General features: G+C 38.8%; 1 protein-coding gene across 1 annotated transcript; it reads left to right on the forward strand.

The window, feature by feature from the left end:
* The first annotated feature begins 89 nt into the window (after positions 1–89).
* On the forward strand, positions 90–20,797 carry LOC146462945 (solute carrier family 12 member 8-like). Its single transcript, XM_085085126.1, has 13 exons — positions 90–426; positions 3,277–3,355; positions 4,013–4,080; positions 5,355–5,546; positions 6,939–7,170; positions 7,937–8,138; positions 9,182–9,416; positions 10,410–10,658; positions 11,751–12,060; positions 12,805–12,917; positions 14,219–14,336; positions 14,844–14,904; positions 16,171–20,797. Exons 1-13 carry the CDS (start codon positions 262–264, stop codon positions 16,319–16,321), a joined length of 2,175 nt encoding a protein of 724 aa, XP_084941252.1. The 5' UTR covers positions 90–261; the 3' UTR covers positions 16,322–20,797.
* Positions 20,798–21,466: the final 669 nt, after the last annotated feature.

Genomic DNA, 21,466 nt, shown 5'->3' on the forward strand with positions numbered 1-21,466 from the left:
TTCACACGCGCAGTCCCACCCCTCTCAGCTTCGCTTAGTTGTCATTGACAACTCATGATTGGCTGTTAAAACGGAGACGACTGTCACTGTATGAATATTCATATTTTTACCGCCTCGAATTTTGACTCGTGAAAAAGTGTCCGGATCCGATGAGATTCTCTTCCTTTTGAGTGAACTTTTGCCCTTCATGGGCCAGCAAAGCCCTTTGGATTTTCCCAAACAAGCGATTTCAAGGGCTGAACTTTCACGAAAGCCGGGAAGATGACGGAGAACGACAAAGGAGATGTAAATTGGAGCAGATTCGGTTTGGATCCTGTCGGTCAAGGCTCACCGCCGCGATCACATCAAGATCATTCAGGGGCTACAGCCAGTGGAAGTACAGCCTGTGGAAATCCTAACGTTAAAGAACTGTTTGATGAAGATCAGGTAAGCGGAAAATATAAGCCTTGCTTTTTTATTTACGCAGAGAACTTGTCGATTTCATGATCATCCGTTCTCGTTTGAAAATTCATCTTGTCGATTTTCACTCGTTGTTAAGGTTAATATTTATAAGCTTATGAACTGAGAATAAATTCTTTTATTTTCGAAGAGAGTTCAATGAAGTTTTAACGCCGTAGAGTGGAAAAAATATTCACTCTATTAGGTTCGCTCGCATCCAAGGTTTACTTTCGAGTTTACATTTTATGCGGTTCTGTTTGAATCCAGCTGCCCTTATTTATCACCGTTCTGAATATACCATACTTTTTTGATTTTATGCTAACTTGGAAAGGGAAAATAGGCTTTTTCATGGGCATCGATCGTAGTATTCGAAATTTTAAAGAGGGCTTGGGTTGAAACCGAACCAAGATTCTATGAATCTGGTAAGCGGGAATATTTTCTTGCTTGTAGTTGTAAACAAAAGGAACCGGAATTAAGCTTACTGCGGTCATATTTTTTTCCTGACATGAATTGTTAATGCAGGATATTAATGCAATTTCGAAGCTAGTAAGCTTACATGTACATACGGATCGCGTTCGATAAACGCAACGCTTAATTCCGCATTTTAAATTAATAACCAAGTAATATATTGTCCGAATCGAATGAGTTTTGTTTTATTTTTTAAACTCCTTCGAGCGTGAAATCAATTCCCTTTTGAAAAAAAGTACAAAAATAAGATTCATCATCGACACGACGCAGTTTCCGCATCTTTCCGATCGCTTGAAACGAATTATATCACCTTACAGTACATTCGCCCGATTTATAATCGTCTAAAATTAAAGGACCGTACTGAATGATTCAATTCCACGAAATATCGACAAGGCCTAACAGGGTGAATTCTTTTAGCAAATCGAAAACTCCTTTTATTTTGATGCAACTCAGGCTTATTGTCTCAAGTGCAAAAACACATCACTCAAGATGCAAGTTCGCGATTTAATTAAGTTTCTCAATTTGAACAGTATACCCTTAAAAGAGGTCGATTTTGGTCGTTTTCGCTTTTACGTGCACAATATAAGCACCAGGAAATATTGGACTTCGCACCAGATCGACAAAGCCAGAGCCATAGTTCTTGTTAACATGTTTGCGTAATATAGAGGGCGGAATATTTATTAAGCTTGACTGCAGTTTTATTCACAAGCATATTTATTTAATCCTTTTAAGCGTACATATACTTACATAGGGACACATTTGCAGTTAATTGCAACTTGCTCATTTCATGATAACAAATGAAATGTCTTCCAAAAAACACTGTGCCCACTTTTTCAGAGCTTGATTTCAACAGTCATGATTTACAGGAAATATTACAATTCATTGGTACCCGGTAAATAATTTTGTGCATCTTGGGTGCAAAAAAGTTTGGTTCAAAACTGAATGAATCAGACTGTTCCGTCCAACTGGAAAAGTAAAGTGGAAGGTCTTCCTTTCGAGGTACACCACTTTTTTTTCAGTTTGACTAACTGGTCTGATCAGAAATTTTCCATAATTCCATTTGATTTTGAAGCCTGGTTTTCAATAGGAACATACATGTAAGCACAGACACAAGCAAAAGTGCAAGCAAAAGAATGCGTATTTCACCATGAAAACGGCCTCGACGCAAGCATTAAAGCACAAGCACAAGGATCAAACTTTTTCCTTTTCTTGCGCTTGTGCTTGTGTCTGCCGTCGCGTTCTTTTTCACTTGACATAAAGCTCTTATGCTTATGCTTGTGCTTGTGCCTGTGCTTGCTTCGTTAGTGAAAAACAGGCTTAACTGGCATTCCCAGTTTCTCTCTGAATGTTGAAATTTGTGCTCCAAAACTGAATTGATCAGTTTGGTCTGACCTGACTGAAAACAGAAAGTCTACTTTATGGTGCTGTCACATTCAATTTGCCACCCTCATTTTGGAGATTCTGTCTGGAATGTTTGGCTGAATGGCTCGTGCCCCCGATGTAATATTACAAGTTAGAATGTTTTGGGGAACCAAATTTCACAATTTTGGAGGTTGATTGTTAACTTTGGTTTATGAAATTTGCTCACAGTCACATGCCATGTATATTCCACATGGTATGATGCTAACACTCACAGACAGGTGACATAGTACTCAGGGATTACAGTCAGGCAGTTAAACACAGTGCAGGCTGTATATTAAAATCAGCAATGGAGTAGTGTCCCTTCCAGTGGGAAGTGAGCAAATTCCTCCAGCCTAATCTAAGTATATGTAGTAACTGTTGCTTCATGGTACTGGCACCAGGTTATCCTCTAGCCGAGTGGCTGCCCTGTGGCTCATGCGTGACTTTACAGTTTCCCACTCAAACCTCTCCTGCAGTGAAACCTTATTTTTCAGCACTTATTAATTAGTAGAGTCACCTCGATATTGTGATAACTTTTATCTTTTCTATAAACCATGCACCCTTCAATCCAGCAACCCCATGTACACTGTATATATACATGTACTGTACTTAGTGACAATCTTTAGTGAATTGTGTTGAAGGTACGCAAAGTATGTTGAGGGTGGTGGGATTAAAAGAAGGAGGGGCCAATTAAAGAATGATGAGTGTTATAACGGCATGTGCTTTTTTGTGGGAGTTACAGTAAACACTAGCTTAATGGAACATTTCAATCACCAGGCACCTGTCTGTATATATTTTAGCATGTCTCAAAACAGATCTATCTATTTTATGTTTTTGGTTGAGCATTAATGTTCACCCAAACTTTTCCCACCCTCTCTACTGACAGTGCCTTAAAGTTATGATGTTGTTTGTGTTTATACATGTATATACTGATTATTTAATGTATAATTATTTTTTTGTACACTATAGGGAGATCAAGTATCACAAAAGCCATGGTGGAAGGCGAACTTCTTTGTCAGGGAGCCAGTGCTGTTTGGAACATGGGATGGTAGGTCACTCTGCAAGAAGGGATAAGGGGGTTTTACTGCATCGGTGGACAGTAGAAATGAATGTTTGGTTTATGGACAAGAGTTAAATAACTAAAAGTAAATTGGCCACCATAATTGAGAAATTCGACCAAATGTCTAATCTAACCTCTTTATGTACATGTACATGTACACTGTACCTCAGTAATTATCAACTCTGTTGATAAACCAAACATTCATTCTAGGACAAAGAACCTGGGCTTGTTTCCATCCAGATTGACTGATAGTGGGTGTGGCAGAGTTTAAATTTATAGAGGCAATTTCAGTGAGATTTTGTTTCTGTGAATTATGGCAGGGGTTTTGGACGTGTTTGACACTTGATGGAAAATTTGCAGGGTCTCTTAGAAAATGTATAGCAATATCTTGCTAAATTTAATTGCACTGAAACTGCAGCTGCACAAGAAAATATTTGGCATCCTGGTTTGTTCTTATTGAATGTACTGTATACGTTTTGTCAATTTTATCTTTGGTTCAAGTTTTCTTTTTCTTTGTTTTACATTCATTATCTTGTACCATGCAAAACAAAGGAAAGTAAAAACTGAACCAAGGATGCAATTGAACCACAACATATACAAGTCATCAGTGTCATTTATAATAAATAATTATTTACTGTTTTCTAGGTGTTTTTACATCTTGTATGCTCAACATTTTTGGAGTTGTCATTTTTCTCAGGACAGGATGGATGGTGGTATGTTCCTGACCAGTGTAATTGTACTAAAAAACAAATTGAAAAAGGGAAAAAAAAATTAAACTTCTTTTTTGCAAAGTCATGATACATGTACATGAGAATGATGCATTAATCAGTAAATGACACAGGGTAGTCTGCTATCACTGGAGTCGAACCTAAGAGCTTCCTATTACTAGTTTGGATCATTGCTCTGCTTATAGTGGACCCATGCTTTTTTTATAGTGGAGGTGCACTACTCCACTCAAATGATGGAAAACAAATAATTGAATTTCAACATTCAAAGAGGTTAAGAATCCCAACTGGCAGGGTCGAGGCAGACCAGCCTGCTATTTACAAGTGCAGCTGAGGCAATTCGTAAGAACAACTTCAACAAGTGGATAGAGTGCGGGGAGTTGAACTCAGGACCTCCTGCTTGCAATGGCCACACCACCTTCCTCAGTATATAACTACCACATGCATTGTTTAGTGGCCTTAAATATTTGATTGGTCACACTAGAGTTTCATTAAACAGACTTCAATGTTATAGTAAGAGCAACCCTGTGTAGCATAACTAATAGTAATACAAGTCATGTATAATTTAAGTGCATGATTTACACTTAACTATAATAATTGTGAAAAAGCTTTGTTTCAACAGTATCATTTATCGATTTCATCCTTTAAGTTGATTCAAATGTTAGAAATATTGACCTGCCTTGTGTGAATACACACTGTACATTCGCCATATATGTACAAGTTGTGTAACACGTAACATGTACATGCACTCATTAGGCTAGTCTTCCCCCAAGGTGTATGACACAGTCAGTGTACAGCCTGTACATTATTTTCTAGTTTTCAATTGTTATGAATATCTACATTCTGGATTTCATTCACAGTCTCAAAAAAAAAAAAAAAAAAAAATTAGCCAGCCCTACACATCATTAAATTTTCTTAGCTGAAACTTGTGTGCAATGGCGCTGTGAAACAGTTTCACGAAGTGGTGTTACACTGTGAAACTGTTGTTTTTTAACCACTGTGACCGTTCCGAGCTGTTGCAGTAGTAGAAAACGGATCTACTTTTCGTGAAACTTGTCTTGCAATGGAAGTTCGAAAAAGTTTCTTGAAACCAACCGTGTTACATGGTGCAACGCCTGCTGAAACTTGTTTAACAGTGCCATAATGCACGTACAACATTCAGCTAACAGTTTCAACGTGTAACGGCGGCTTTACTTAAGTTTCAACGTTGTTGATGAAGCAATTTGGTTTACTTTAAATATAATGTTGTGTTAATATTTCAGGGCAATGCAGGCATTGGTCTATCCCTCCTGATTATTGTCTTAACTCTGCTTGTTGCTTTGGCGCCCGCCTTATCTGCTATCGGCATTTGCGAGAGAACACATGTTGAGAGTGGAGGTGTTTATTTTCTGTTAGCACATGTTCTTGGTCAGCGGAGCGGAGGAACAATAGGAATACTTTATTCATTTGGAATGGTAAGGGAAGATGATATTCATTGTTGTTTTCTTTCTACGCATCGATCCTCGGAGACCCAGGGGCAGTTAGTCAGATAGAAGGGATTTTCATGGGAGATAGTTTACTATAAGAACGAGACGAGCCCCTGGGTAATTACTCTTACCGAACCAGTTCCAGAAGCATTTGAATTCCCCGCTTTTGATTGGCCAGAAAAATTTCCTGAGTAATTGCCCACTGATCGAGGGGCTCTCCCGTTCTTACAGTAAACTTTTGCCCACAAAAATCCCTTCCAGGTCCTGACTAAGTCTGCCTCTGGGTCTCCTAGGATGTGGAGGTGGTGGTGATTGGGGTGGAGAACACCTTGTTGGGAGGGGAATGAAGAACTGTCACTCTTTATCTTACATACATTTACTGATACTACCGATCAAACTGAAAAGAAAAATTACAATTGAGACAAAAATTCTTAGGGCATGGTAAACGAGGTAACCAGGGGTGCTTACCATTTACGCAAACCACCCGGATGGAAATTTTCAGTATCAATGCGAAATGATTTAGCTTTTTCTTAACAGAGGAAGGATAACATGCAAAATGTATGAACATCAGCTGTAAATCCCAAAAGGAGCAATAAAACTGCATCACTTTGACCAGAAGCCCATAAGATTTTTCAGAAGTACCCCATATGGAACAATGGGTACCATTTGATTTTCCAACTGGAATTTCCGGGTTTTCCATGTAAATGGTAAGCACCCCAGGTTTCATTACATTTAACTCGTTTGGGGAATCTCAGTGGGTAGGTCACCCTGTATATGCTAGCTACATGTAGGTTGAGCTGCCCCCAATGGTATGACTTTTGAGCTGCTATGATCTGATATTGTGTGGTTTATTTATATGCGTAGAAACATGATATACTGTTCATTTTCACTTGGTATCGTTTTGACTTCAAACAAAAGCAAAACAAAAAGGAAAAATTATATTAGGGAAGAAGCCAAGCTTAACATGTATGCCATTCCACATTGTGTTGATCTACTTTGTACCACTTCAGATATGCAAACATCACATTTGAAAACAGGCATGGATAAAGTAGCTTCCCTCGCAAACGCTGTTTTAGCTCCTGCAATCTTCCCTCTGGGGAGGAAAAATTGAGTGACAAGCCATTGAAGAGTGTCTTTGAGGGAGGGCCAAGCCTGAAAACAAGTATGGAAAATGATGTAGGGTCATGATTTGGAGAACCTAGCCTCATGCCCACTTCAAAATTCTAAGGAGTAACCACATCCTCCCCACTCCCCGGGGTGGGTGGGTGCAGGGTTGAATACACAGTCACTGCACTTCTGTTGTCTTCAAAGACCCCTTCTGTTACTGTTAGTAGCATCTGATCAGCAGTGTGCTAACAAGATCAATTTTTTTGCCATTAGGCTGTAAGTATCTCACTATTCTGTGCTGGTTTTGGTGAGTCCATGGCAGAGACCACTGGCTGGGAGGGTGCGTGGGCAGTGCGTGTCATTGGCCTTGGTACTTCCCTCATCTTATTAGTCGTTGTTCTTGCTGGCGTGAAATGGGTTGTCAAACTACAGTTGTTACTTCTTGCCATTCTCATGCTCTCCGTATTGGACTTCCTTGTTGGCACGTTTGCACATACAGACTATGGTAAGCTGGGGACAGTATAGACCTCTTTCATAAATGGCGGCCGTCTTTTCATTCTTTTATATATATGTTTTTTTTTCTTACTAACCTTACTTCAAAGTAAAAATGCTATTGAATTTTGCACATGCTAACGAGGCAAGTAAGGCTAATAATCATAAAAATAAAAGAATAATTAAACAGCCACCATTTATAAGAAAGGTCTATTAACCTTGTGTCAATTTAAGGAAGTATTTTTGTGTGATTTTTAATTAAGCAGGAAAAGCAGATCTAAGCAAGGGCTAATGAAATCCAAAAAGCAAATTGAGGGTAACCACGCATTCTTTAGAGATACTGTAATTAAGCAACAATTATTGTAAAAAAACAGTATAATATAAAGCAATGTATGGCGTTTTTTTTTTAATTGAAGCTTTATTATCTCTGAAAAATGCATGCTTACCCCAAATTGTCTTTTTGGTTACCAAGGGCACTTGCTAAGTTTTGCTTTCTCCCCAAAGTGTTAAACCGCACAAAAATATCCCTGTATTAGTAGGCACCTCCAGAAGGAAACCCGAGTATATCCAGATGCGCAGTTCTAACGTATGCGCAGTAACAAAAGTAGGCACCGTCCGTAATAAACTTTTACACTTGTAGTTTATGAGTTACATTGTACAGTGCAGGCTACTGCAATACAAACCTTTCCACTTTACACGGAAAGTTTACGAAGTTTCCGACCGAAAAGTGGAACTGAATAACCTGTTCTTTACCTTTTTGATCCTTTTTTTCCTTTTAGCTGCGGGTTTCACAGGCTATCGATCGGAAAATATGGAAAACAATGCCCCGCCAAAGTTCTCTGACAATCAGAATTTTTTCACCGTATTTGGAGTGTTCTTCCCCAGTGCCACAGGAGTGCTAGCGGGGATTAACATGAGTGGGGACTTGAAAGATCCATCAAGTAATATTCCCGCTGGGACGTTGGCGGCTTTAGGATTCAGGTGAATAACTTTTATCGTTACAAGCTACGCTCAGTTGAATTGTACAGAAGCGAGAAACAATCAATACGAACAAAAAGTACTGCTCAGTAGCTTTCATTTGAATGGTCACACTTAAGGATTTCATCCACAAACTCAAAATTAGAACCACCTTGCACAGCATAATAAACAGCACCACAGGAAAGTACTGCTCAGTAAAGTTCATTTGAATGGTCACATTTAAGGATTAATATTTTCATCCACACACTCAAAATTAGAACCACCTTGTACAGCGTAATAAACAGTATCACAGGAAAGTACTGCTCAGTAGCTTTCATTTGAATGGTCACATTTCATCTACAGACTCAAAAGTAGGACCATTATATACAGCATAATAAACAGAACCACAGGATTGGAAAGTACTGTTCAGTAGCTTTCATTTGAATGGTCACACTTTAGGATTTCGCCCAGAGACTCGAAAGTTAAAACCACCTTGAACAGCATAATAAACAGCAGCACAGCAAAGATAGTACACATAAGTCATAAGTTAGGATTTCCCAGACTCTTAGAGTAGAACTATATGCATCTGGTGCTTTAGAACTCCCAAGTATTGTTGTATTACATTAGGCAATGTTTAGACTTGCACTTTTTGTTATGACTGCAAGCATCAATGCTTCTGAGAATTTTTTCAGTCTTGCTTACTGTAGTAAGCTTCCACCATCTTGTTCGCCAGCCCCATGACGTACATTGTATTATTTTCAGCACTTTGGTACAGTGTACGTGTTACACCGGACTTATATTAGAGAGATTTAGCATCGCGTTTACGGCTAACGCCAAACGGGAAACGTCAAGCCGCTGTTTGTTCTAAAATGCATAAACTTGTGTTTCTCGTACTCACTTCTTTCTTTTTCGTGTTTGCTCGATAGCTGTCGCCGACTGGGTGAAGATAAGCTTAAACGAAAAAAGCTTCATTGTTTTCCATCAAAGATAAAATTTCAGCCTGGCGTTTGCCGTTTGCCGTAAACGCGATGCTAAATCTCTCTATTATTTTGTTTTCTTGTTCGCAGTGGAATGCTGTACATCTTATTCGCCGTCTTGCTGGGAGCAGTTTGTACCCGTCACGCTCTGATTACAGATTACATGATCGCGTCCAAGGTGTCTTTAGTTGGTGTTCTGTTTCTGTTTGGTTTGTACGTGTCCTCTCTGTCTTCCTGCCTTGGGGCGCAGTACGGGGCACCGAGAGTCTTGCAGTGCATCAGCAAGGAGAATGTGGTGCCCCTTATTAAACCACTGGGCAAAGGGGTGAGTGTTTTGCCTCATGAGTTTACTTGGCATCACGTTATTGGTCCTACCTCTGTCATTTTCCGCTATAGTAATGATAAAAAGGATGATGATGACGATGATGATGATGATGATGATGATGATGATGATGATGATGACGATGATGATGATGATGATGATGATGATGATGATGATGATGATGATGATGATGATGATGATGATGATGATGATGATGATGATGATGAGTAATGATGACGATAGTATCTACCTTTAAAAGAAGGGAATCTTACTCCCCGAATTTTCTGAGGAACGGGTGCCTTTCTGAAGATCGAAAGTGTTTTTTTTTTTTTTCTCTGAGAAAACAATTTTCGAATGTTGAGGTGACATTTGACCTTCGGAAGCGATGCATTGGGTTGCCCCAGTAAAGTGAAGGCATCGTTTTATCGGAGTTCGCGCCAAAGTGTGAATGGAATGCATTCGTAGTCACCTTGCATCGTACCAAAGCGGGTTGCAATGTTGTATATATGGCTGATAGGCACAGAAATTAACGTGAGGACCTTTCGGGATTGCTGATCCCTACCATTAATATTCAAAGTTGAGAGGTTAATGTAGACTTGCCTGGTAAATGTACAACGGATAAATGGAATGACCAATTTTGGAGTCCTTTCACTGGAATGCTTTCCATTTGTATGCCGTACAATTCTCGAGCTTTTTCCATTTGTGCCGTTGGGGAAGTTAATGGAACGGTTCTTTCCGCTGGCAATTTTGGGAAATAAACCGCGTCTCTCCAAGGAACATGGTACGTAAGTGTGGTGAGGCAAAAGGTTCAGTGACATTCCGGTCTTTTCGGTAAAAACGAGAAAAGAGGAATACGTTTGAAGTTATCCCTTTTTGCCGACAAGATTTCCAGTGGCAAGAACTGTTCCATTTGTTGTCGCACCAAAATGATCGGTTTTTCCATTCAAAAGGAAAACGCTCTTGGTTTAACTCTTTTGGTGTTTGATTTCCTTCCAGCGAGGCCCAAATCAAGAGCCTTACCTCGCAGCCATATTCGTAGCTGTGATCGCAGTGTCTTTTATCATGATCGGCAACTTGAACGCTCTGGCGCCTATTGTTACTATGCCTTTCTTACTGACCTACGCAGCAATAGACTACGCCTACTTCAAGCTGGCCATGAGCTACGATATCAGACAGCAGCATCAACTAGCTGAACGGAACAAACCAAAGTCTGCACAGACCAGACTTATCTCTTCTGACTCTCAGGTGATTATTATTAGCACGGAAACACTGTTGAAATAACAGAGATATTCGCTTTTTTCTTTCTTAGTAAAACAATGTTTCAGAATAAAAAGTAGCGATATTAAAACATGAAGTTTCGGCGACGACATGTCACCATTATCAAATGTAAATTATAATAAGATCGGTAACGTTATATAAAGAAAGGAAGGTGTGAAATTACATTAGAATAAAACGAGATGGAGTAAAACAAAAGAATGTGCAAAATTAAATGAACAGTTTTGCTGGTATGGAGTCTTTTTGAGTGTTAAGAGTCGAACAATCTTCACGAGTAGTTTGCCATCCTAAAGAAATGCCGCGGGAAACTCGAGTGCCTTATTTACGAGATGCTTCTAATAAGGAAAAAGAGACCGACTCTTAACACTCAAAAAGACTCCATACCAGCAAAACTGTTCATTTAATTTTGCACATTCTTTTGTTTTACTCCATCTCGTTTTATTCTAATGTAATTTCACACCTTCCTTTCTTTATATAACGTTACCGATCTTATTATAATTTACATTTGATAATGGTGACATGTCGTCGCCGAAACGTCATGTTTTAATATCGCTACTTTTTATTCTGAAATGTTTTTCCAAATCCTTTGTTATCAGAAGTAAAACAATGGCCGTGTTTATACTAGGGGACGTATTTTCCGTCTGGTTGAGCTACCTTCCGTTGTGCGCCTTGAACAACGCACAACGGAAGGTAGAAAATTTAAGGTGATCCGAAAAAAAATTAATTAAGGTAAAAAATTTAAGGTGGCTCTGAACTCCTCTGGTAGGATTTGTTTTAAAAAAAAACTTTGCAAAAAATTGTATCTAAATAAACTGATTATTTCCATGTTAAAAAATGGGGGTCATTAAGCCGGGTAAAATTAAGGGCGTTTTTTAGAGGTCGTACTGTTTCTACGGTAACCTATTATTTGGAGAAAATGACCATAGCTTGGTCACCAATATTAATAATTCTTTTTTTGGTATCATGATTGTTGTAACAACTGATAAAGAGCGGTAGTATCGATCCGTCAAAGTGTAAGTTTATAATTTTTTCAATAAAGTCAATCGTTTTCTTTTCAATCAGGAAAATGGAAAGAAGACAAGCTACGGTAGTGGATCTTTCGAAAAGCACGATTTTGGTGATATGGAATTCAATCAGCCAGACTTCACGGAAAAAGACGACTCTGGAGAAAAAGAGAACTTGAATAAAGATGACTTCCCCGCTGAACACAACTCGCCTCTTGACATGGATGATAATAAACAAGAAACTAAAGTAAATCTCGAAAGTGATTCCACACCGCTCTTAGAAAAGGATTATAACAAACACAATGATCTAGAAGAAGGAATACAGAGCAAAAAAAATCAAGATAAAGTAGGAAAGGAAAAAAAAAAAGGTGAGATAATCACATAAAAATTTTCTGAGGTGTAATTTGTTCGTTACATTTTAATGGCTTCGGGAAGAAAATTTAATCTTTAACCCCTTTAAGCCCCAGCAGTGATCAGCATCAAAATTTGTCCTTGTAATATCAAATGCTTATTCAACCCCCTGAGGTCATGAGAATTGAGGATATGATCACCCAAGGTAAATTTTATTGATATTTTGAGAACTTCTCCTCAGCATTTTTATAAGAAAAGTATGGGGACAAGACAGGAGACTTTCGTCTTTGATGTTAGGGTTTAAGGGGTTAACGCCTTAAGATTATGGAACGTCACTGAACGAAGTCAACTTCAAGTAGTGGAGTAGAGAAAGACAGAATTGATATGAACCCATGAAATGGCGCAGCTTGCCAGTGCCAGTCCCCTAGTGCCTCAGTAATACAAATGTAGCATCCAGTCGATGAGCGGAGGGTCATGGGTTCAATCTCGTCAGGAAATCATATATTTAACGCACAGGGGAAGACCTTTGTTTTCAAGTTCAATGGTCGGAGAAGTGCTGGGGAATTCTTCACGAAGTCAGTGAAAAGTCAGGGAGTTTTGTTTTTGCCTACTGCTACCAGATTTAGTAAGGCCCCATTTCCCTTAAAGGGAAAAGGACCAAATGATGATGATGACCAGGTTTAGTAGGAAAGACCGTCTTTGTTGGCGAAAGTAATGCCGTTGGTTTTGTTGTCACTGTTGTGTTAATTTTCGCAATTCAGAACGCAAGAAAGAAGAATACTACCATGAGGAGCGACAGATCAAATGGGAAATAGAGAGAAAGCCGTCCTCTTATTACTCAGAATTGTGTAACCGATGGATTTCATTAGCAGGGGTGAGTATTAGTTTAATTCTTAAGGTCCGTTCACTCGCTATAATCTCTAGGCCTTAAAGGGAACCTCCATGCACTCCGACAACAAATTAACGGTGAATTGTCGGAAATAGTGCCAAATTCTAAATTTTACTCTAAATAGCAGAAATGACATTCAAGTGTGCTAAAAATTAGATATGATTATCGCCTTTTTGGATTTTAAATTTCTCGGGAGCCGCCATTTTTGATTTTATGACGTCATATGGTTGCCGCTATTGTCAGTAAGCAGAAGCTTTTTGTGTGAAACAATCGAGCAACCGTTTTACGTCATGAAATCCAAGATGGCGGCGCCCGGGAAATTTAAAATCCAAAACAGGCGATAATCATATCTAATTTTTAGCACACTTGAATGAAAAATAGGCGATAATCAAATTCTGTTTTGTCCGACACAGAAATATTATTTCCATGTTTTCCAACGAAATTTGAAATTAGATTGTATTTTCAACAATTTAACGTTAATTTATTTCAAGAGTGGAGGTTTCCTTTAAGGCCCAACCAAACGGTTGCGACGTCATCCAACATTGTTGGACGATGTTGTGTTCGACGAGGTAACGTTAGGTGACCAAACAAAAGCAACATGTTTGATTCAACACTTGGACTCAAAGGGTCTGGGACCAAAAGCTACCCAGAATCCTTAGAAAGCAAACCTGCGCCATATTGGTTTGCCCAAAAATGGCGCGAGACCAATCGACCTCTGCGTCGGACCATCTTGTCCGTTTTCTTGGTGTTACAGTTTCACTTACTGCTTTGCCCTTTCTCTCTCTCTTGTTCGTTCGTCATACTGTAGCTTAAACACCCACGCGGTAACGCACGAAGCAAATATAAACAATAAATCATCGCCATGGATACAGATACCCGCAAAGTTAGCTTAGTGGGCATGCGCGCTTTCAACAATGTTGAACACGGTGGCCGAACGAATGCAACATTGTTGTTCACACCTCAGAACAAATGTTATGTTGGACGATGTTGAAGACGACGTTTGATAGAAGTCCAACTTCGTTCAGCATCATGGAACATCGTGCGACATGTAGGGTGTAGAGTGTTAATACTCTCAGTTGCTTTATGCTGCCGAAAATGGAGATCAGTTCGTTTGTTAAAAAGCGAAGGACGAAAGTAAGCGTGCAGTGGGAACAAACGCTAACAGTTTTCACAACATTTTTTCGTTCCGCCAAACGTTAGCTCGCGTTTCTCTTACTCTATATGGAAGCAAAGTAAAATGTTTATTTCTTAAATGATGTTGTAACGCAGTCATATTTACCTTACAGGCATTTGCAAGCGTGCTGATAATGTTCCTTATTAACTGGGGATACGCACTAGCCAACATATCTGTGACGTTAATAGTGTACATATACATCGGCCAGGCAAATCCTGGGCTCTCTAAAGGTAAGGCACTACCAATCAATATGGATCCCGCGATATCCTATAAAGGTATCGCCTATCGATATCATGTTGATATATTGATACCGCATCGATATCGTATCGACATCACGCTTTTAAGATTGCTCCTGAGAGGGTGGTCCTCGCCTACATGCAGTCAATATGGATCCCGCGATATCGTATAAAGGCATCGCCTTTCGATATCATGTTGATATATCGATTCCTAATCGATATAGTATCGACATCGCGCTTTAAAGAGTGCTCCTGAGAGAGTGCTCCAAGCCTATGTGCAGGTGCAGTTTGCCTTGATAGCGTAATGATAATTATTTCCCTCGCTTGTTTGTTTGTTTTTGCCCTTTTTAAACTGTTGCTTGCAGTGATGTAGTACCCAAGGCTTGTAATTTTGATTTGCAGCGCAACTTTTTGGCCTCTTTTTACTGAGCTAGCCTTCTTGTAGGTTTCAAGGAACCTGTCTTTGTCCCAGCGCGTTCTGATCATTTGTTGTGTTTTTAGGTTGTGCCTCTGAGTTCGTGTTTTCCAAGTGGGTGCAGTCATTGTGGGACAAACTGACAAGGTATGTGACAATAAATCCGGCCGCAGTAGTATTTCCTACATATTTCCCCTTTGTACAGCCGAGGGTTTTATTAGCACCCTTGTGAATGCATTCAACGCATAACAACACAGAGTATCGATTGAGCTTTGGCTGGTCGGATTTATTTTGAATACGCCAGGACTTTCATCCCAGCAGGAATATTCTGGTAAACCAATCAGATCGCAAGACTAAACAGTAGAAGCGCTTGTAAACAATAATAAACGCGCGCAATGCCTATTGGGTGAACATGGGCCGTTAAAGCGCGCTCTCTAAGTTTGCGTCTTTTCCCGGCGTGCTATGCGCTTGATGCAAGGATTAATTTTCTCGTGTTCTGCTTTCCCGCAGTAACTACTAAGGCAACTGCTATACGAGTTTTTTTTTAATTTAGTTTTTATTTTATGTAATTGTATTTTTGCTTACACGGACAACACGATTTTAAAAAAATCGTATCGAGGCGAAAAGCATACTTGTAGCTACCTCGCGCACGCGACGCTACTGCAAAAAAAAAAAAAAAAAAAAAAATAATAATAATAATAATAATAATAATAATAATAATAAAAATAAAAATAAAAAATAAATAAATAAATAAAAAAAGCGGGAATAAAACCATCGCGCCGACGGTCGATGAGTGGCTGCACGCGCGATTTTCTCCTTACGCTGGCGTCACGACATAAACGGAAATGTAAAAATCGCTCGTGTTGGCGTGGCTTAAAGGGGAAGTATCACGCAAATTTGATGCCATTTCTCAACCCCAAAATGTTTGTCTGCTAACATAAACATAAAATAATTGTCTAGTTTTGTTATAAGTTATCACCCTAGTGCAATAAAACTGTCGATTAGTGCCTCTGGCTAGAGACAGGGTAGGCCGGTATGGATTGAAACTTGAAAAATGTTAGGCTAAACTTTTTCAAGTTCTTGCATTTTTGTTTTACAAATGCGCTAGACCAGATAACGAGTTGTTCTTTTCAAGAATTGAGTTGATCTCTTTCATGTCGTTGTTCTAAAATTGTTTTGTAGCTATACGAAGGTCTTATTTCACCATTTTTAACCTAACAGGTCAAAAACTCTTCCCCTTTAATTGGACCGTGTTTCGCACCTCTTGAAACATTTTCAACTCTTTGTTCGCGCTTATTTCCACTAACGAATGGAGATGCAACTATATTGTATTTACAATGTTACAACTTGCTATTCTTTGTAGCAGTTTTGTTCAAAGTAATAATATTGAATCATGGTGAATTCTGTATATAGGAAGGAGTCTTCGCAGCAACAGATCGTTGTCCCAGTAAGTGGGATCCCATATCAGATGTCTACCTACCAGCTGACAGAGGAAAACACAGACTTCTCTTACAGGGATAAGCGGCATCAATCTTCCATGGTAACCAGTATAGGCCCTCAGTGAATGAATCATGATCGAGGTGGGGAGGGGTGCGGGAGGTGGAGGATTCAGAAGGGATTTGAAATTGTGCATTTATTTAAAATTATCAAAAGAGGTATATATGTAATATATATTTAGTTAGGTTTCCGGAATTTATTTCATGCATTGATTTAACCTTTTCTCTCCGTGGAGTTCTTCCGTTTGAAAGTAAATTCATTCGAATGGTCACACCTTGGAATTTCTTCCACAGACGCAAAATAGTGTACAGCATAATAAACAGCACCACAGGAAAGTACTGCTCAGTAGCGTTCATTTGAATGGTCACACTTTAGTGTTTCATCAACAGACGCAAAAGTTATAACCACCTTGTACAGCATAATAAACAACACCACAGGAAAGTTCTGCTCAGTAGCTTTTTTCTGAATGGTCACACTTTTGGATTTCATCTACGGACTCAAAATTTAGAACCACCTTGTACAGCATAATGAACAGCACCACATGAAAGCGCTGCTGAGAAGCTTTCACCTTGAATAGTTGCAAGCGCATCTTATGACTAATATTTGTCTCTGGGTGGGAAAAGGTTAAAGTATGCTTAAATTATCCGTGTAAATTATTTTGATGGACTCATGTTACTCTCTCTCTTTTCAATTTAGCGTCCTCTTGTTCTAAAAATTATTTGGATGCTCCAAGAAAATAGTTCTCAGAGTACGGTACAAGAAATAACGGAATTTAACGTTGTGAATACAGTGTGCTAAGTTATATTCATTACCCATTCAACTAAGGCCATTTATACATACTTTTTGTTGTTCAGTACCTTTTAAGAATAATACAATAACTAGTATTCTATGACATGACATGGGTTAGAGACGGATCATTTTATTTATTTTTATTATTATTTTTTTTTCGAGAGGTGGGGGAGGGGAGGTGTTAGGTAAATGGAAGTCCACAGCACTTCATTAGAAAAAACACAAATTCGTGCACGGCGTAACAAAGCAAAGCAATATCTTGCAAACTGCCTTACTGGTGAAATATAAAGTACACAAAGCTTTAAGTCGCGAAAAAATCTGACTGAAGAATGTTGCCCTACCTCCCCCACCCCCTTAAAATTAAATTGGTCCGTCGCTTATATTTGTTTACCCAGAGCGGTTTGAAAGCGAACGCTAAAAAGACGCCTTTATGTAGCGCTTGTTTACTTCTAACGGATGATTGAAAAGACTCAACCATTGTTTGCTGCTGTCGCTTACAAATTGCACACGCAATGGAGAAGGACGGTTTCAATGTTATCAAAAAGACGAAAAGCGCAAAATGATCTGAAACTTCTTAATTAGTAAAATTGTGGAAATGGCCCTTTAATAGTTTTATGGGTTGCAAGGTTAACTAAACACAACTATGATTATAGCCTGCGAGAGCAGACGCCTCTTATGGTGTTTTTTTTTTTTTTTTTTTTTGAGTATTTTTTTTGAGCCTCGGCGAAGAGAGCGTCGCTCTTTTCCCGATGTGAAACAAAATCCGCAAAAGCGTCTACCCTCGCAGGTTACGACAACAACAGCAAAGGCTGGGTGGAAATTCATTTTCTTCTATTCAGCAACTAAAGGATTTTTTGAAGAAATCTTCAGTTCACTGTGTTGGCTGAAGGAATTATATATAGTGTTGGTTGTGGATAACAGAAATGCATAACATTGGAAATTTATAATTATGTACTTTTAGTTGTCAATATATTTATTAGTATTTCAGGGTGTAAAAAGTACAAATATTACGACCTTGGGTCGAAATCGGCTGCTGGAATTATACATGTTGTAAAAGAAATCTCTCGTGGAGATTTTTAATTTATTAACAATGTTCAAAGCTTTATTTTTGTTTTTCTATTTGTTTCAATGGGATAAATATATTACAATAAGAGAAAAAATAATAATTTAATGACGAGATAAAGCTAAGATGAGAAAGGGTGGGGGAATATTCCAAATTACTTAAAGAGAGTTTAATATTCTCAGCTAGCGGACATTTTTCAATGATTTGATAGAATGGAAAAACGGGTAAATGGATAAATTCGCCATAATCAACTATACAGTCAACTCTCTCGTAAGCGACTACCCTTGGGGCACGACAAAGTGGTCGCTTACGGGAAAGATCAACAAAATAAGCCTAATACTGGATTGATAAATTAATCACATAAAAATATTACCTTAGCAGCTAAAATGAGGCAAATGGAAACTACTTTATCTGATTTTTTCACATCTATTAATTCTTCTGATGAAACTTTGTGTAACAGATCACAGTAGCAATTCCCGTTTACCTGCAGATCTAATTATAGCCATTTTCTCTGTCTATAAACTGTTATTATCTGCCAGCAGTCCAGGGGAGCGTGATTTGAAATTGAACTTTTGTTACTTCTAAGTAATGATTTATTAACGATCATACGTGCTTATGTTGGGTGGTCGCTCTCCGAAAACAGAAAACAAAAGAAGATGTTGAATTTCTGGCCTAAAAAGTGGTCGCGGTCCCTTAAGAAATTTGAGTGGTGGTCGAGAGAACTCTTGAAACAGTATTTAACTAGCAATCAAAACGGTTATTTACGAGGTGGTCGCTTACGGGAGGTGGTTGCTTACGAGAAGTGGTCGCTATGAGAGAGTTGCCTGTACTAGTTTCCTGAAGTTCTCATTCAAACGCGAGGAAATTTAAAATATTTAGCTAATTTTGAAACTACACGGCATTTTTTTCAGTGTGGGACAAAAAATCGCTGTTTTTGAATTGTTATTTTAACCGGAGATTGAATAGAATGAGATCTGGACGAAAATTATCAGGTTTGGCAAATACAGTATGGCGAATATATTCATGAACAAGAATTTTTCTTTTTAGCTGGTATTTCAAATTAACCCCGCTTACCGCGAATTTTTGTCTTAAGTTAACATAACCTATGTACTGATCGTATTTGAGGATATAGATAAAATCGATTTATTGGCGGTCTGACACTAGCGATATCTACCTTGTGCTTTCTCAGTGTCAGAGCCGTTTATGACTCGATAAACAACTCTTCCGTAGCCAATGAGAAACCAGTCTGGTAATACATCGCTCACAGGGTTATGTAGTTACCTGAACGGCTGGGATGGAGCCAGTTCCTGATAGGATATTAAAGGGGCTAGTTCTCTCTATCAAAATTTCGTTTGACGCTGGCTTTGAAAAACGTTACGAAGAAAGATTTCTTTTTATCGAGGAACTTCGATCTTCATGATTTTCCCACTTATGCGCTGGCAGAAATGTGTAAATTATGCAAACGAAAAAGGTGCTAAAGTTACAAAAAATTATGGTACCTCTTAAAAAGAAACAACAGGTCAACAAAGCAAAGATAAATGTCTGAAATTTATTTATTGTTATACAATCATTCACTGCATAAGGGAGTCTTTAGACCGATGTACGAAGGTTCGACTAATGGTTTCTCAGAGCCAGCGTACAAACGATTCATTGCGTTATGTTATGAATACATCTGGCTACATTTGTAGTGTTTTTCGTATATTTTAGCGATTCTTGACTGTGCTATGCGATTTGCATTTTTCTTATACACGCATACGTGTTTTCAACTGTTCCCGTCCTGATCCGTTTTGGCTTTTTGCTACTTTCTGCATATCTTTGGCCGATTTGAAACGTTCGAGTTTTTTAAACGTTTATGTCAAAATCGCCTAATTTAATAGGTTGAGCTAGTCCCTTGAAGAAACTTTCCAGAAACGTTTATATCTGATGTTAACCAGCCCCGGGCGTTCAGTTAGTGGAGAAGGCGCGAAGAAAATTGCGATGTGTTCGAATAATAAAGCTGGAGAAATATATAGTAAGTGGGAAAAAACGGGAGAAGACTCGCAATATTTTCTTCGGGCCGATCCCCACTAGCTGAACGCTTAGAACAGGCTAATGTAATGTAAACATCTTTAAATGATATTTTGACAATCAAAGCATTTTCACGGAACGACTGGTTCCTACTTTTGTTACTGCGCATACGTTCTGCGCATCTTGAGATACTCGGGTTTACTATTGGTGGTGCCTACTAATACAGGGATATTTTTGCGCAGTTTAAAGTGTTGCGGAGAAGGCAGAACTTAGCAAGTGCTCGTGGTATCCAAAAAGAAAATTGAGGTAACCATGCATTTTTCAGAGATAATAAAGCTTCAGTATGGAAAAAAAAAAAACCGCCACACATTGCTTTGTATTTTACTACTTTTTAAGATTATTGTTGCTTGATTGTCTCTGGAAGTGCGTGGTTACCTCCAAATGTTCTTTTTGGATGCTAAAATCTGCTTTTCCCGCATAGTGGTAAACCGTGCAAAAATACTTCTGTATTAGTAGGCACCGTCCTTAAGCGGCCTGTAAAACACAGACCTAAGATATAAGTTATGGCGCTGTCTGTCAGTAAGTTGGTTTCTGAGACATTCAAGAAATGGCAAAAGCACTTCTCAATAGCAATCTTTGATCCTATGGAGAGGCTGTTAAAGGAATAAACTAAACTCATCTTCACGTTTTGTGTATTGTTTGAGTTTTGAATTTTGTGTTAATTTTGGTCCTATTATATGGTCCTGCTGCTCCCTGAGAAGGACGCACAGGCTCTGTAATAAGTGATTGAAATACCTCTACTCCTTGTTTTTGTGTTAATTTTTTCTTTTTTTGGTGGTGATGGTGGGGGGGGGGGGGGGGGTGGGAGGGGTTAAGAATCCATGGTTTTCGCGATAAAGATTACAGCGCTGTCTTTAAACCCCTTCAGAAATGTCACTTCTTTCAACGCAAAGGGCTTGCTCAGCTTAACGGTTTGGCCCCAGTTGTTCAAAGGCCGGATAACTTCATCCGCTGGATAAGGCACTATTCAGGGTCTAAAATATACTTCACGTTAAACGTTGTTTAAGGTTTTCGTACACCCAAATTTAACTGTGGTTAGAGGTGCATATTCGCTTGTACACGAGGAAAGACTGAAATCTTGTACAGGTTGAAACTGTCGGATATTGACATCCACTGGATTAAGTTATCCGGCCTTTGAACAACTGGAGCCTGACCTATTTTTAGAACAACACAAAGACATACCATCTAAGAACAACTTTCATGAAACTGTTGGATCCAACACCTTTTTTCTTGGATTGTGATGTATATTGCAATTAAATATTATTCAAAAAGCCCTCATTATATGCCTGATGA

The sequence above is a fragment of the Pavona decussata genome, unplaced genomic scaffold (genome assembly GCF_977016875.1).
Source record: "Pavona decussata unplaced genomic scaffold, jaPavDecu1.1 SCAFFOLD_184, whole genome shotgun sequence".
NCBI classification, from domain to species: domain Eukaryota; kingdom Metazoa; phylum Cnidaria; class Anthozoa; order Scleractinia; family Agariciidae; genus Pavona; species Pavona decussata.

What these genes read in the sequence shown, in the direction of transcription:
- LOC146462945 (XM_085085126.1), top strand. Translation starts at nt 262, where the DNA reads ATGACGGAGAACGACAAAGGAGATGTAAATTGGAGCAGATTCGGTTTG. An exon ending in GCTGTTTGGAACATGGGATG is followed by an intron (nt 3,356 to 4,012) that starts GTAGGTCACTCT and finishes ACTGTTTTCTAG; the next exon opens with GTGTTTTTACATCTTGTATG. An exon ending in TTAAACCACTGGGCAAAGGG is followed by an intron (nt 9,417 to 10,409) that starts GTGAGTGTTTTG and finishes ATTTCCTTCCAG; the next exon opens with CGAGGCCCAAATCAAGAGCC.